General features: G+C 38.9%; 2 protein-coding genes across 21 annotated transcripts in view; both read left to right on the top strand.

Moving 5' to 3' along the window:
• The first annotated feature begins 747 nt into the window (after positions 1–747).
• On the top strand, positions 748–8,532 carry LOC110494597 (eukaryotic translation initiation factor 4E type 3). Of its 3 annotated transcripts, XR_016488046.1 has the most exons (8): positions 748–1,111; positions 2,161–2,233; positions 2,528–2,622; positions 2,897–2,957; positions 3,073–3,139; positions 3,438–3,593; positions 4,272–5,164; positions 6,792–8,532. XR_016488046.1 is itself a non-coding variant. In XM_021569808.3 (7 exons), exons 1-7 carry the CDS (start codon positions 936–938, stop codon positions 4,316–4,318), a joined length of 675 nt encoding a protein of 224 aa, XP_021425483.1. In that variant the 5' UTR covers positions 796–935; the 3' UTR covers positions 4,319–8,532. The 3 variants fall into 3 exon arrangements, 2 of the variants coding, with proteins under 2 accessions (XP_021425483.1, XP_090062296.1); XM_021569808.3 differs by having other exon boundaries at positions 796–1,111; positions 4,272–8,532; XM_090206170.1 differs by lacking the exons at positions 4,272–5,164; positions 6,792–8,532 and having other exon boundaries at positions 796–1,111; positions 3,438–3,857.
• Positions 8,533–12,637: 4,105 nt separating this feature from the next.
• foxp1b (forkhead box P1b) overlaps positions 12,638–17,050 on the top strand; it is a 232,673-nt gene continuing 228,260 nt past the window's right edge. For all 18 annotated transcript variants that reach the window (XM_090206154.1, XM_090206153.1, XM_090206144.1 and 15 more), the window contains exon 1: positions 12,638–13,059. The gene's annotated coding sequence lies outside the window, so the exon portion shown is untranslated. The remainder of the gene's footprint in view (positions 13,060–17,050) is intronic.

Here is a 17,050-nt window from a genome sequence, read left to right as displayed (position 1 = left end):
GTTCTTTAATTGTTTGAAACCTGGGCATTTTACTTCATATTATGAGGTATGTCTTACCTTGCTTCAAAGTACCATATAGCCAAAATCCTACCCAAAAAAACATGGAAGCAATTATTTTATAAAGACTTCCTCATATGCACTCTCCTGTTCTATGGGATTTCAAACCAACTTTATTTCATTGTCTAGCAGCCAAAGGCATTATCCTAGTCATATTAGCAACCCATGACAGTTGTTACATCTTTAGATCCTCCCTGTAATGGTTATTTCCATCTCTGTCCATGAAACCGCCTTGCGCATTCTATAACTGTGTTTTCCAGCAAATTGCTGTGTGCACATTTCTGCGCTTAAAATATGAAGAAATAATAGTTTATCAACATATAGCTAAACATTCTGATCTATCCATCAGCCCTACTAATTGATACTGTGTACCTCCACTATAGCCTAATTTGCTACGCATTGTGGGAATTAAGTGAGTATATGCAATGCCCACAAAAAAGTGGGTATATGGTGTATACCCTCCACTACACCACTGATTGCAGGAAATACTGTCAGCAGATGCACTTCCCTCTCACGCACCAGAGCCTGTAGGAATCAGAGTAGACATTTGAACCGGGCTAAACGCTTAGATTTATTCGAGTTTTTTGGGGGGCAATAATAGTCCCCCCCACTCTTTCCCTATTCCCCTTGTATTCTGCGTTAAAGTACTCCGATTTTCACCCCACACAGTAGGGGGCAGCATGCACCCCTAACGTATGTTTGCAGACCGCCATTGTGTCATATGAGAAAAATAAGTTATACCATAGAAGAAGAAGACTTCCCTGTCTACTGCTCTGTGTGGATACTTGCTCCGTCGGGGTGAACACGAAAGAGGCAATTCGGTTCAAGGAGCTACACCGAGCCTTTTCACAAAAATACTTTGATTTTGTACACAGAAAATGGCGGTTCCTGCAGGTGCAAATGTGCAGATGAACACAGAAACAAAGAACGACCTTTCAAATCCATCTGAAAATGACATTCACTTTGACGAGAAAGAATTGGAAAACATCACAAATCACGTCGAAGATGGCACAACACTGCCCCTCCACTCTCCGTGGACATTTTGGCTTGACAGGTAACAAAAATACGAATGATTACCTAAATGTAGCTAACGTTAGCTAGCAACACTCATCTTAACGTTTAGTACAACGCACATCGTGTTTTACATACGAACGGAGTAAGACTCACTTAAAGACAGCCGACAACATCGATGTCGGCCTTACACAACTCTTATAGCTAGAAGAAAAGAGGGTCTTCCAGATACTGCTAACTACGTTAGATCGCTTGTTCCCGCCCCAGCTAATTTACCGGTATGCTATCTTTACCAGCGTGAACGTTTACCTATGATATGTTTGAACAACTATAATGTATTATTAGTGCATTTTCTAGCTAACTATCCAAGAAGTTGTGACGCTAACTATAGGCTTCCTGGCTACCTTGTCTGCTGCTTCCACCAGTTGTGACAACGCTGCAACATTGTTGCAAGCTGAGTCAGATTCAGGCTACATTCTGGCTACATTCTATCTAGTCTCCCGCTATCAGACGTGATCACATCGTATTCTGCAGTCGATAGCACGAAGCTACAGTCTTGCTTTGAGAAGGCTACTTTGAGTAACATCTCTTGACTTCAGGTCAATTTATTGTAAAAGTCAACTGTCCAATTTACATTTTAATTGAAGTTCAGCAGATGGCCTAACCAAAACATTTGCATAATTGCAATCACAATGTAGTGAGAATGTTTTGGCAAGTTCATAGACTGGGATCTACAAATGTGTGCCCATTTTATTTCGATATTTTTAGTATTCAATAAGGAATTATATATATATATATATATAAATACAATCTCACACATGGAACTTGACCTACCCACTATTTTCGTAAGCAAGCATTTCACTGTAAGGTCTGTTGTATACCTGTTGTATTCAGTTCATGTGACTAATAAAATTTGACCTCCTGATCACATCACTGAATTTGTCATGACTAGATATGGTTCAGTGCTAATGTTGGTTATGCAGCTCCAACATGCCTAAGAAATGTCTTACTTTGATACAGGCTTTGACACACATCTGTCTTTGGGAATGGGCTTGGTTTTCAAGAAGCAGCTTGTTTGTGTTTCTCTTTTAGGTCATTGCCAGGGACAACAGCAGCAGAGTGTGAATCCAATCTGAAAAAGATCTACACAGTACAAACTGTTCAGGTGATTTAATGTGGGGAAATTGTGGATAACGTTGTAAATTACCTCTTCAAGCTATCTACTCAGATCCTGGTTTGGCCAGTGTAGGTCATCATTGTAAATAGTAATTTGTTCTTAAATGATTTGTCTAGTTAAAATGTTTTTACAAAATCCATAGGTTGACTTTATTTTAACTAACTAGCATATCATACTAAGAGATCAGCAAGGCAGTCTTTTCATTGGATTGAGAGAAATATATTTTCAGTAGGCCGTTGTTAATTATGCATCGATTTGTCTCTACTGATTTTCTCTGAGTAGAGTTTCTGGAGTGTATACAACAACATCCCTCCTGTGACTACACTGCCTCTAAGATGTAGTTATCACTTAATGCATGGAGAGAGGAGGCCCCTATGGTAAGTCCACTAACTTCATGGAAGATAGTTATCCCAAAATTAAATAAATGAAGGCTTTAGATTGTGGTTTCACTGGAAGGTTCCTTGGAAATTTTGTTACGTAACCTCTTTCATGACTTAAGTGGCACAAACTAGAATGCTTCTGGTAAATTATTATAATTTCCTAGTTTTTGCTGCCTGAGACAAGAGTTTTTGGTTGAAACCTCATATGTTAGTGTCAGCCTAAATGCTGAGCTCAAATGTTACTGAGTCTTAATTCTTTAATCTCCAACAGGGAAGAAGAAAGTAATGCTAAAGGTGGAGTCTGGAAGATGAAAGTACCAAAAGAAAGCACTGTATGTTTTAAGAACCTTCACTCATCCTTAATACATCTCGAATGAATGCCATATTACTCACTCACTGACTGAGTTGGTTCTATAAAACACTTTTTAAAAATATTTTCACTCTCAGTCTGCTGTTTGGAAGGAGTTGTTACTTGCCACGATTGGAGAGCAGTTTGCAGATTATTGTGCTTCAGGTGAGTCCCTACTTTCAAGTCAGTACATGATGTTGAATCTAGTGCTTGAGGGGTTGAGTGATTTGTAGAATTACAACGTGAGGACTCCATCATGGCCAGACACTATGCGGCCTATTTTAGTTGTATTCCTACTAAACTTTCTTAAGTTAGAAAATGAACCAAATGATTGTTACGTTATCCCAAGCTGATTCACCCTCTGGCACTAATAATAGAATATGATGTGAATATATGAGGTAGTGGAAACATGTACCATTTATATGTACTGATTTCTATCTTTCCTTTTCCTTTGTCTTTACAGAGGATGAAGTGGTTGGTGTAAGCGTTAGTATTCGAGATCGAGACGATGTTGTTCAAGTCTGGAACGGAAATGCATCTCTTGCTAGTGAAGCGAATATCTTAGGGAAAGTCTATGAACTCCTCCCGCACATAACTTTTAAAGCAGTATTTTATAAATGTGAGTATGGTCTTTTGTTTTCGTCATTTATTTTAAAATGCATTGTTTTGAATGATTATTACCCAGCTGAGGGTAGGCGGGCTTTGAATTCTTTGGCTGCTGTGACGCTCTGCGAAATTATACTATGTCTCTATTTTTGAGTTTTGACTGAGGCATTGTAGTCATACAAAATATGAATAATGTTATCCGTATGTAGTTATTTTTCAAGCTAATTGAAATTTGAAAGACATACAAAAAGGTTGAGGCTTTACCATGCCTGCATATCTATTCCAATTTATTCACTTACGGAAACACAACATCCCCATCAGCAAAGATGATTGATGTACTATACTACTAGCATACATACAAAGCAAAAGTGAGAACTGTCAGTTGCCGATGTTGAAAGTTGCTACCAAACCTGACTTTCTAGTGGTGGTATTGACTATTTAGATACTTAACCTAACTGATGGGCATTCGTTAATTTGAAGTAGCAGACGCATATAAAATCTTGCTATCTATTGAGCTAGAATCCATTAGGATTTTCACACGCTTTTGGTTAGTTTCACCACTCTTGTCTGCCCGCTCTCCATCTACATGCCCCCGGTGAGTTTTAGGCATTTTTTTAAATCCAGGATAAAATATTAGCTATGTATGTGAAGTCAAGGGTTTACATTAATTATGACTGTTTTCGTCTTTCAGCTCACAGAGAACATCATGCCTTTGAAGGAGGGCGTTCACGACATTAGCCTCTGCACTTTTTGATAAAGCTCTATTCTCGCCTGGATTTAACCTTCTCTCCTCAACTTAATCTAAAATATAATTTTGCATTACTGTACATCGAACCGAGGAAAACGTCATAGAATGTTATTGATATATATTTTTATAGATTCAAATGGCTGAGTTTCAGTCTGATGCCTTTTATTGTTTTTTTGTTTGTTCTTGAAACAGAATCTCTTTAGAATTGTATCTTTAATGTACCGGTAGGTCTTTTTTAATTTAGTCTGTCATTTAAGAAAAATGGTCCTTAGTCTTCATTCATGTAATTTCTGTATATGTGCTGTTTCTTCTTTAGAATGATAATGCGCGCTATCGCTGCACTGTCACTGCTCTGCTCTCTTGGCATGCCATGGACCTCACAAGCGAGCATTGATCCCTACTGTATCTATGGCACACCACTGACCCACAGTTCACTGGTTTTCACTATATGCCCTTAGAGTGATGTTGCTTGTTTATACAATGTATGTTTTAGCTGTCTTGGAATTATGAATTGTTTGATCCATATATACTTTGACTCATTTGTGAAAAATTGAGTGTCCTAAAAGTTGTAGTATTTGTAACTGTTGGCAGACAGTGCTTTTTGGCACACACTCAATCATGACTCACCAATATTAACATCAGCATTGAAGTTAGAGACATTGACTCAAATGCTACAGGTAGCAATGAGCGAAGTCCCCAGACATTCTTACACATTATGATTATACTTTGATTGCAGCGCTGTTAATATGCAATAGGTATGAACAGTGTTATACTGGTGTATTTTTTATTTTGTATCAGAAAAAAATGTAACTTTAAAAGGATCAAATATTAACAAAGTACTGTATATACAGTGCCTTGCGAAAGTATTCGGCCCCCTTGAACTTTGCGACCTTTTGCCACATTTCAGGCTTCAAACATAAAGATATAAAACTGATTTTTTTTGTGAAGAATCAACAACAAGTGGGACACAATCATGAAGTGGAACGACATTTATTTGATATTTCTAACTTTTTTAACAAATCAAAAACGGAAAAATTGGGCGTGCAAAATTATTCAGCCCCCTTAAGTTAATACTTTGTAGCGCCACCTTTTGCTGCGATTACAGCTGTAAGTCGCTTGGGGTATTTCTCTATCAGTTTTGCACATCGAGAGACTGACATTTTTTCCCATTCCTCCTTGCAAAACAGCTCGAGCTCAGTGAGGTTGGATGGAGAGCATTTGTGAACAGCAGTTTTCAGTTCATTCCACAGATTCTCGATTGGATTCAGGTCTGGACTTTGACTTGGCCATTCTAATACCTGGATATGTTTATTTTTGAACCATTCCATTGTAGATTTTGCTTTATGTTTTGGATCATTGTCTTGTTGGAAGACAAATCTCCGTCCCAGTCGCAGGTCTTTTGCAGACTGCATCAGGTTTTCTTCCAGAATGGTCCTGTATTTGGCTCCATCCATCTTCCCATCAATTTTAACCATCTTCCCTGTCCCTGCTGAAGAAAAGCAGGCCCAAACCATGATGCTGCCACCACCATGTTTGACAGTGGGGATGGTGTGTTCAGCTGTGTTGCTTTTACGCCAAACATAACGTTTTGCATTGTTGCCAAAAAGTTCAATTTTGGTTTCATCTGACCAGAGCACCTTCTTCCACATGTTTGGTGTGTCTCCCAGGTGGCTTGTGGCAAACTTTAAACAACACTTTTTATGGATATCTTTAAGAAATGGCTTTCTTCTTGCCACTCTTCCATAAAGGCCAGATTTGTGCAATATACGACTGATTGTTGTCCTATGGACAGAGTCTCCCACCTCAGCTGTAGATCTCTGCAGTTCATCCAGAGTGATCATGGGCCTCTTGGCTGCATCTCTGATCAGTCGTCTTCTTGTATGAGCTGAAAGTTTAGAGGGATGGCCAGGTCTTGGTAGATTTGCAGTGGTCTGATACTCCTTCCATTTCAATATTATCGCTTGCACAGTGCTCCTTGGGATGTTTAAAGCTTGGGAAATCTTTTTGTATCCAAATCCGGCTTTAAACTTCTTCACAACAGTATCTCGAACCTGCCTGGTGTGTTCCTTGTTCTTCATGATGCTCTCTGCGCTTTTAACGGACCTCTGAGACTATCACAGTGCAGGTGCATTTATACGGAGACTTGATTACACACAGGTGGATTGTATTTATCATCATTAGTCATTTAGGTCAACATTGGATCATTCAGAGATCCTCACTGAACTTCTGGAGAGAGTTTGCTGCACTGAAAGTAAAGGGGCTGAATAATTTTGCACGCCCAATTTTTCAGTTTTTGATTTGTTAAAAAAGTTTGAAATATCCAATAAATGTCGTTCCACTTCATGATTGTGTCCCACTTGTTGTTGATTCTTCACAAAAAAATACAGTTTTATATCTTTATGTTTGAAGCCTGAAATGTGGCAAAAGGTCGCAAAGTTCAAGGGGGCCGAATACTTTCGCAAGGCACTGTATAGTACATTTCATTTACACTTTTCTAAAAGTGTGGCAAATGCATTCTTTGGAAGTGTTTGGGTGAATATAATAATAGGATAAGTTACCATTCACTTTATTGAAACTCGGCCCAAAATAAAAACAAATGTCACATGTTGCTGTCACATCACTGTCACCAGAACACTTGTGCTGCTAATATACACTATATATGCAAAAGTATTTGGACACCCTTTCAAATTAGTGGATCCGGCTGTTTCAGCCACACCCGTTGCTGACAGGTGTATAAAATCGAGCACACAGCCATGCAATCGCCATAGACAAACATTGGCAGTAGAATGGCCTTACTTAGTGACTTTCAACATGGCACCGTGACAGGATGCAAAAAGTCAGTTTGTCAAATTTCTGCCCTTCCAGAGCTGCCCCGGTCAACTAAGTGCTGTTGTAAAATTGCAACGTCTAGAAGCAACAATGGCTCAGCCATGAAGTGGTAGGCAACACAAGCTCACAGAACGGGACCGCTGATGCACGTACAAATAGTCTGTCCTCGGGTGCAACACTCACTACCGGGTTCCAAACTGCCTCTGGAAGCAACATTGGCACAAGAACTGCTCATTGGGTGCTTCATGTATTGGGTTTCCATGGCCGAGCAGACGCACACAAGCCTAAGATCAACATGCTCAATAAGTGTTGGCTGGAGTGGTGTAAAACTCGCCGCCATTGGACTCTGGAGCAGTGGTAATGTGTTCTCTGGTGTGATGAATCACGCTTCACCATCTGGCAGTCTGACGGAAGAATCTGGGTTTGGCGGGTGCCTGAATGCTAGTGCCAACTGTGAAGGAGGAATAATGGCCTGGGGCTGTTTTTCGTGGTGCTGGCTAAGCCCCTTTTTTTTCCAGTGAAGGGAAATCTTAACGCTACAGCATACAGTACAATGACATTCTAGATGATTCTGTGTTTCCGACTGGCAACAGTTTGGGGGAGGCCCTTTCCTGTTTCAGCATGACAATGCCTCCGTGCACAAAGTGAGGTCCATACAGAAATGGTTTGTTGAGCTCAATGTGAAAAAGCTTGACTTGATTGCTTAGAGCCCTGACCTCAACCCCATCAAACTCCTTTGGGATGAATTGGAACCCCGACTGCGAGCCAGGCCTAATCGCCCAACATCAGTGCCCGACCTCAGTAATGCTCTTGTGACTGATTGGAAGCAAGTCCCCGCAGTAATGTTCTAACATCTATTGGAAAGCCTTCCCAGAAGAGTGGAGGCTGTTATAGCAGCAAAGGGGGGACCAACTCCATTTTAATGCCCATGATTTTGGAAAAAGATGTTCCACGAGCAGGTGTCTATATACTTTTGGTCATGTAGTGTGTAACTTCTGTTATTTCTGTTTTTAATCCCATTATCTCAAAGTGAGCTGTACTGATCACATTTTACATTAGAATTGTGCCTTCCGCTGCCCAGCGTCTCAGTTGTAGAATTTGGTTTAAAAATGTATGCAACTTGGTCCTATATTTGTGAGTTTTGTTGCATTTGTTGTTCGAGGGTTACTGAAAAATAAAATGTTTTTAATTTGTGGGAATATTCTGATGCTTTGGTCTTGGCCGCATTATCTCCACCTACTGGTGACTTTTTGTCATATATTTCACTTGCATTTCTGTTGCAAGTCACTTAATACAGAGTACTAATGATACTCTGCTCAGTATCATCACCCCTGAAATGAAAAAATAAATAAAAACTAACTTTCTGTGTCCTTTGCCACATAGCAAGAGTGTTTATTTGCTAAGTCCTATGCTTGTCTATATTTGTTCACACACTGCAAGCACTGGTTCGATCAACCTTGGCAGTAAATACGTAAAATATGAATATTATCCCAACAGGATGCCTGTTTTTGAAATGTAGGTGTGTGTTGTCAATTTCCAGGCTTTTGCTTACAAATACAGTATGGACAGATGGGTGAAATGTCCTCAGAAGTCATTATCTGTGAACCCTCCCCAGAAATGGTTTCCTTTCATTACATGTAGAACGTTAGTCATGTATTGTTCCTCTGTTGCTCCTCATACCCTCAGCAGCAGGGGAGAACATCATGAAATCCACCCCCTTTGGAAATTCAGAGTAGATTATTTTCATCTGCTTAATTACCTAATTAACAGAAAGCTAATTACTTTGTTGTGTGCATGAGTGCATATGGAGAGGGTGTTACATAATTGATAGTAATCCTCAATTAATTTGTTTTAAAGCAGCACTCTATCAAGTCAAGGCCTAATCCACAGAATATCGGCAACATCAAACCAACAATATGTAAAAACAATTCATACAAAAACACTTTTGTTAGACACCATTGAGCTTAATATGCCCCATATTCAACTGCAGATACATTTAGCTGACTTTGTAATTGTGTGTTGTATTGTCTTTTAATGGATCAACATTTTTAATTGGAAGTTCACCTAGAGAATTATATTTTTTGATTACATTGTATGATTACAACTTTGATGCAAATTGAGAGGGGTGCTGTTGTTACTATAAATGCCCACTATCAAAATAAAGTTGCACACTCCATATATAAACTCCCAGCAATTTAATGGGTATTTACCAACGTTTCGGCATCACTGTGCCTTCCTCAGGGTAATGTCATGAATACTTGAACCAGACATTACCCTGAGGAAGGCACAGTGATGCCGAAACGTTGGTAAATACCCATTAAATTGCTGGGAGTTTATATATGGAGTGTGCAACTTTATTTTGATAGTTTATTTGCAGTTAGCACCTCCACACAAACTAATTTTTCTGGGTGTGCGCCAGCTGATGTTTTTTAAGTTACTATAAATGTCTGAATCATCACTGAACAAAAATATGAACTAAACTTCTAAAGTGTAAAGTCTAAAGTCTAAAGTGTTGGTCCCATGTTTAATGAGCTGAAATAAAATATCCCAGAAATGTTCCATTCGCGCAAAAGCTTATTTCTCTCACATTTTGTGCACAAATTTGTTTACGTCCCTGTTTGTGAGCATTTTCTCATTTTCCAAGATAATCCATCCACCTGTCAGGTGTGGTAAATCAAGAAGCTGATTAAACAGTATGATCATTACACAGGTGCACCTTGTACTGGGGACAATAAGAGGCCACTAAAATGTTCAGTTTTGTCACACAACATAATAACACAGATGTGTGTCAAGTTTTGATGGAGCATGCAATTGGCATGCTGACTGCAGGATTGTGCACCAGAGATGTTGCTAGATAATTTAATGTTAATTTCTCTACCATAAGTCACCTCAATGTCATTTTAGAGAATTTGCCAGTATGTCCATCCGTCCTTACAACTGCAGACCACGAGTAACCATGTCAGCCCAGGACCTCCACATACCGCTTCTTCACCTGCAGGAACATCTGAGACCAGCCATCCGGACAGCTGATGAAACTGTGGGTTTGCACAACTGAAGAATTTCTGCACAAACTGTCAGAAATCGTCTCGGGAAGCTCATCTATTTGCTCATCGTCCTCACCAGGGTCATGACCTAACTGCAGTTCAGTGGGAAAATCAAATGTATTTATATAGCCCTTCTTACATCAGCTGGTATATCAAAGTGCTGTAAAGAAACCCAGCCTAAAACCCCAGACAGCAAGCAATGCAGGTGTAGAAGCACTGTGGCTAGGAAAAACTCCCTAGAAAGGCCAAAACCTAGGAAGAAACCTAGAGAGGAACCAGGCTTTGAGGGGTGGCCAGTACTCTTCTGGCTGTGCCGGGTGGAGATTATAACAGAACATGGCCAAGATGTTCAAATGTTCATAAATGACCAGCATGGTCAAATAATAGTAATCACAGTGAACAGGTCAGGGTTCCATAGCTGCAGGCAGAACAGTTGAAACTGGATGCTCACCTTTGATGGCCACATGTACGTTGGAGAAGTGTGTTCTTTACAGATTAATCCCACTTTCAACTGTACCGGGCAGATGGCAGATGGAGTGTAAGGCGACCAATGGGCGAGCGGTTTGCTGATGTCAATGTTGTGAACAGAGTGCCCCCATGGTGGTGGTGGGGTTATGGGCAGGCAGGCATAAGCTATGGACAACGAACACAATTGCATTTTATCGATGGCAATTTGAATGCACAGAGATACCGTGCCGAGATCCTGAGGCCCATTGTCGTGCCATTCATCCGCCATCATTACCTCATGTTTCAGCATGATAATGTACGTCCCCATGTCACCGGGATCTTTACACAATTACCGGAACCTGAAAATGTACCAGTTCTTCCATGGCCTTGATACTCACCAGACATGTCACCCATTAACTGAATTTTGTATTTTTCAATATATATATATATATATATATATATATATATTTATATATCTAAATAATTAAGCATGTTTGGGATACTCTGGATCGACATGTACAACAGCGTGTTCCACTTCCCGACAATATCCAGCAACTTCACACAGCCATTAACAAGAAGTGGGACAACATTCCACAGGCCACAATCAACAGCCTGATCAACTCTATGTGTAGTGCTATACGTCAATCTGTGGGCAGAGTTCTATCATGCCCATAGTGTGGAAAATAGGTAAGTGCACGTGACTATCTATTTCAAAACTAGATTAATTTCACCATAAACATTGTGTGACAGCTTTTGTTTTAAGGATCAATATTAATCTCCAGTGCAAGATGTGCTGTTGTGTGAATTTGAATGAACTTAATCTATGATTCCTCCCCTATCTTTTTATTTATAATATCCTATGTTGGAATAGTTAATTTAGTGAATTTCCCTATTCCCCAGTATTAAGGGGTATCCATAGATATTATTCTATGTATTATTTTTGTTTGTATTTTGGGTGTAAAGTACTGTATATTTGTTACACATAATCTTGTCTGTTGTATGTTTTCTTCATTGATTAAAGTTTATTTCTAATTTAACACCCTGTCTGACTGCAGTTTTTGGACTTCACATGGACCAAACACAAATCCCATGCTTGCATGTTTCTGTGGCTGTATGAGAGAAGAGCAGAGGACTATTGAACACAACCCTGTGGTCTGATCATGCTAACCTGTCAGTGGGTGGCGCTCTACACCAAAGAAACAGCATTTCTAAGAAAACCCATCAGCCATGTTGTGCCACCTAGATGCAGCCATGATAAATTTACTGTCTTTTGTAAAGAAATCAACGGTTCTTTGCAGACCTTGATCAAGGACAAAGAGACTTAAAATATTTTCTATTGAGGCTAAATTAATGTTGCTTTTCAACAAGTGTTACCTGGACTGTTGGACCGACCAATGATAATTCTCTTCTGTAGGGGGACAAATGACAGACATTTTAATTACTGCCATAATGTCTTAAGTCCTTCAGTGACAGTAAATCGAGCTGAAACGGGGGAACATTCCGTTTTCACAGGCAGGTCGCTGAAGGCAGTTATTATAGGCTTATAACATATATTTTGAAGTAACTAATAATGCACTTTATAATATAGGATAAGGAGTTAATGAAGTGAATGTATAACGCAATAATTGACAAAAAAAATATAGCTATATAGTTTGTGTTGTGGCGTGTCGCCACGCACATGCTATAAGGTAAGTTAAATTAATATATCTCTTATTAATCTGGGACAAAAACATTTTTTCCAACAAAGTTAAGGCTGAGACATAGGTGTCTAGTTTGTCCCTCTATCGAACTTTAACCTCTCGAACTCCCTCCTTCCATTGGACAAAGTGCAGAAAAAAGAAAATAAACATTCTGCATCAATTGTAATTAGATAGCTTACAGCTAGACATTTTTACTTCATGACAAGCCGTTGGTGTCGACCCTTTCTGCTAAAACTAATGCATCATTACATCTCTCACCAAAATTGCATTATTTGAATTGGCTACTACTGTGTATTGTAAGTGGTAACGAATATGACTTCTGTCAAAATTCTGTGAAGATCTACAATGAATGTTGTTTACCCAGCAGGTGGATATGACGTCACGGATTTGGAACATCAGAAAATAACATCCAAATTCGCGATAATTTTTTCTTTCCACGCGAATTAAAATGTAATAACATTAGAAAGAGCTCGCTCTCTTATTCGAGACAGAACGTGGCGTGAAGTCTAGATTATTTTACCGGTAACAGCGCTCTCCGTGAATGCAGCAGAGATGTATCCTCGCAGTTAAAGTTAGTCCCCCAAGCGGAGTAATGTTGGTAGTATTTACAGTGTGAATATTGCATGCTTACTTGGTATACAAGATCGCGTGTACAGTTCATTATCTCTAGCACAGAATTGTCTACTGCGTGCACCTACCATTGTCGATTGGGTAAGTTTATCGTATTCTAATGTCGTCTCGTTAGACATTGATTCTACTATTTCAGTTTGCTCACATGGAGTTTGTCTTTGTTTGCCAATGTTTTTTTAGAATGGTTTCTATGGCGAAATAAACTAATAAACAACACCAATAATACGACATGAGAGCTGAAATACTGTGTAATGTATTGTGCTATGCGCTGCAAACCGTGTATACTCTTCGAAAGGCTCAGTGATACAGCATTAGAAGAGACACAGCATTTGCTACTTTTCTAAAAGTTAGGTCGGTAGTTGTTGCTCACTTATTTTCTCATGTTTGTGACCCCGGGTAAATATCCTTTAACACAAGATAAAGTTAGAAGTGCAACTTATACTTTGTGAAACCATGCTATTGGTATACTCCGTGTATACACTTTGTAACTCAACATGAGTTTATTGAATCGAGAGAGGAAGTTTAGTGCGGTGATTTCTTTGGACCAAATTCAGGGATAAGGTGCTTTTCCCCACGTGGTACCTTCCACAAACTCTTCATGACGGACCAGACTCACTGTAGATTCACATTTTGACACATTATTATTTCTTATGATTACAGAGTGGGAAGCAATATTTTTGATAGTTCAATCATGTGAATTGATATAACCAAATATGTACCAAGATTTGGTAGTTACTGTAGCACCTGCATGTCTGTAGACCTCTCTCATAATTGCAAATCACTATAATAATGTTATAATATTATTATAATGTCATTATAGTGAACTACAATTGTATTGAATACTGGTTTTATACTCTAAGCATCTCTAAGCATATTTTCTAGACTTTTATTATTCGCTACAAGTACTATCCCACTTTGTTGACTTGTTAGTGGTTGGAGGCTGAAAGTTTGACAACACTTTCTTGATTGGGTTTGGGTTGTAGTAGATTAGGCTATGCATCTTTATTTGCAAGAATTTATTCCACCGCACCAGCTAATGCGAGGCCCATCACCTTCTGGCATGGTGAAATTAGAACATGAACTGATAAATGACTTGTGTTTTCTATACAACAAATACCCTATCTACTATAGTATCTCTTAACAAAATATAATTAGGTAATTAAATGTAATGAACTAACGTAGATAAATTAACAATTTTAGTTTGTTTGCACTTTATAAGGTCATGTATTTTTTAAGTGTCTTCAGTTATTATACTATTTTGTATTATATTCTATTATTTACTATTATTTTGTTTACTATATTAAATAATCATTATTGCAAATAAAATAACTAGGCCCACAAACTATAACCTGCAGACAGGGTGTATTATAATTTGTGAATAATTGTTGAAATAGACTGAGCATGATTGTTTCCCTAAGCTAAGAGGGAACACAACAAGCACACAACATTTAGATATTAATAAAGAATCTGAACCAAATCTGCAGCTGGCACCATTGGAGCTAAAGCTATCTAAAAAATAAAAGGCAACTGCAGCTTTAACATCTATCATTGGCAGAGCTCCCTCTTCGTTGGTCTTTGGATTAGTCATTGTCTGAGGAAAAAAAACAAACTTTTTGTAGGAGAAGTAAAGTAAACAGCCTCCAACAAGTGAACCTTGACAACCCAGATTAAGGAAAACATTGAAGATCAAACAGTGCTGCTGCTGGGCTGTTGTCATGATCTGCCTGAGAGAGAGCTACAGACTATTTGAACAGGCACTGGGGTTTGTGTGCTCACTTATGCAGAAATGAACCTTCGCAAATGCTGACCCAGGTTTAAAAAGCACAGGGTGAACTTTCTTTGCAACTTTCCAGCCCTGGTGTTTAACACAGCCAGTGTCCAGAGAGCCCCAGCCTTTGTTCTCCTGCTGATTCTTCAACCCATGACAAGCATGACAGGAACACACTAACCATGTCCTCTCAGACTGCTTTACACCAGACCAAACTACAGTACTTTCTCTGCCCCTTATTGCAACTGAAAAAGCAGGTAAAAAATATTACAATTGAGACAGGCTAGTCTTATGCAATGTTATGACTTAGCCTCATTGAATTCCTATTCAATCCGTAATGTTATTTTGTGTTTTCAAAAGTCCATATTTTCAGTTTGGCCTCTTCAATACATACACAGGCATTTTTTGGGGGTTCTCTTTTTGGAGAGTTGTGGCTAACTTGGTGAGAAAGTAAATCAGCCACTCATGCAATCAGTCTGAGGAGGACTCCCATCCCAGAGTGGACAGGCTTTCTCTTTCATCTGAGGGTTCACTATTTGTGAACACACACGGAAATGCCCAGTGCTGGGTATGGAGTGCCTGTAAACTGACTGTGCCCTCGCTCAATGATAATAATACTTATTTTTGTCCCAATGTGGGAATGAGGTTTCACACTACGTAGAGTTTCCAGACTAGGACTGGTATTAGGGTATTTGCTTGATTTATCTTGTAATTAATGCTTAATACAGATTACAATAATTTAAAGTGGTACCACTTATGAATAACTTTCCCTATGTATCTTGTGTATTTATCATCATCTCACTGTCGGAATATTCACACCATGAATTTCTCATGTGACTCACACATTTTCACATTAAGATTGGTCTTAAATGTACAGGAAAGGCTTAGAGAATGAATAGTGGGATCCTAAGTAGCACAACTGTGACAGGTAGACCTACAGTATTTATTAGTGTGCTATTGCATTTTAATGGAATGGCTAACAAAGGGAAGCAGGACAATATTTGCAGGGTAAAGGTTAGTGTGTCCCACCCCCTGTGGCGTGCCCAGGCAGCTGTTGCCTCTGCGCCGTGCCCCTGGCACACTGTGCTCTCCATGCCAGGCTGCCAGGCCATTGGTCAGGGAGTGGACGGCTTTAGGTGAGCTAGGAACGACTCCTCTGTCTCCATGGAGACTGCACACGCTCAGGACAGCCATTAACTCAGCCAACCATTAATTAATGTCTTCCTCTGTCATCTGTCCTTAATAAAGGGAGGAAGGTTGACAAAATGTCACTGGTAACAAGGGAAAGAAAGGAAGTGTGCAATTACTATCAATTAATTATTCATAATTAATTGATTATCATTGCATGATAAATAAAGAAGTTGGTTGGCTTTAGTTTAACAAAATTGTAGATATAAAAAAGGAGTTATTTTAGACTGGACATATGAATTTAGTTTATTTCACGCATTCTTTTTTCACTGCATTGATTTTTTTGGGAAGTCATTAGCTGCTATTTTGTTACCAGTTGCCAGTTTAGTTTGTATATCATTACATTTCATGTATATTTCATAGTGATTATTTTTTTTGTAGTATCCCTTTTGACTATTTTATATCGATTCTATGACTCCAAGTATCGATTCTCATTTTGCTAGGTAGTTAACGTTAGCTAGCGCTTGTCGGCTGTACCTGTGCCAGAACGCCGGTATTTCTCCATCTCTAACTTGTTCTGTCTTCTTTTTAAATGGTGAGCCAACATGATTTTAGCACTTTTATTTCCATGACTGATCAAAACTTGTTTCCTCATGACTCTCTCTTGTCCTTCTGCAGCAGACATGGCGAGCAATATGTTTGGAACATCGAATCGCAATAAAATTGCAGTATTGAATCGCAATAGATATATAATCATCAGAATCGTGAGAATCACAATACATATCATATCGGCAACTAAGTATTGTGATAATATCGTATCATGAGGTCCCTGGCAATTCTCAGCCCTAATATTTAATCTTATACTGTACATCAGGGGTTACCAATATTTTTTGTCCTGTGTCCGCATTTTGATATATAAAAAACTAAATTGGGACTCCACCATATAAAAAAAGGGATGGAATCAACAGCCAATGTTACATTTTTTATTTAGGGCTATGGCAGTTTATTACAAATAAGTCTGACAGTACTTCAATCTGAAGGAAGTATTGTTTGAAGTGACTAAAATGTATTAGAAAGGTATTGGGAAGTTCAGAAGATCATCAGGCAATAATTGTGTATGATCATCTGTATAGAAAAGAACACAATCATTGCTTTAAATTATAATATTATTCTCCC

The sequence above is a fragment of the Oncorhynchus mykiss genome, chromosome 17, assembly GCF_057628025.1.
Source record: "Oncorhynchus mykiss isolate SJ-2025 chromosome 17, ASM5762802v1, whole genome shotgun sequence".
NCBI classification, from domain to species: Eukaryota; Metazoa; Chordata; class Actinopteri; order Salmoniformes; family Salmonidae; genus Oncorhynchus; species Oncorhynchus mykiss.
Note: the sequence above shows the minus strand (reverse complement) of the source record. Positions and strands in the feature narration are given on the sequence as shown.

Excerpts from the sequence above, each read along its gene's own strand:
- LOC110494597 (XM_090206170.1), top strand. The coding sequence starts at position 936 with ATGGCGGTTCCTGCAGGTGCAAATGTGCAGATGAACACAGAAACAAAG. Across the intron at positions 2,623-2,896 it reads GGAGAGAGGAGGCCCCTATG|GGAAGAAGAAAGTAATGCTA; the intron begins GTAAGTCCACTA and ends AATCTCCAACAG. Across the intron at positions 2,958-3,072 it reads AAGTACCAAAAGAAAGCACT|TCTGCTGTTTGGAAGGAGTT; the intron begins GTATGTTTTAAG and ends TTTCACTCTCAG.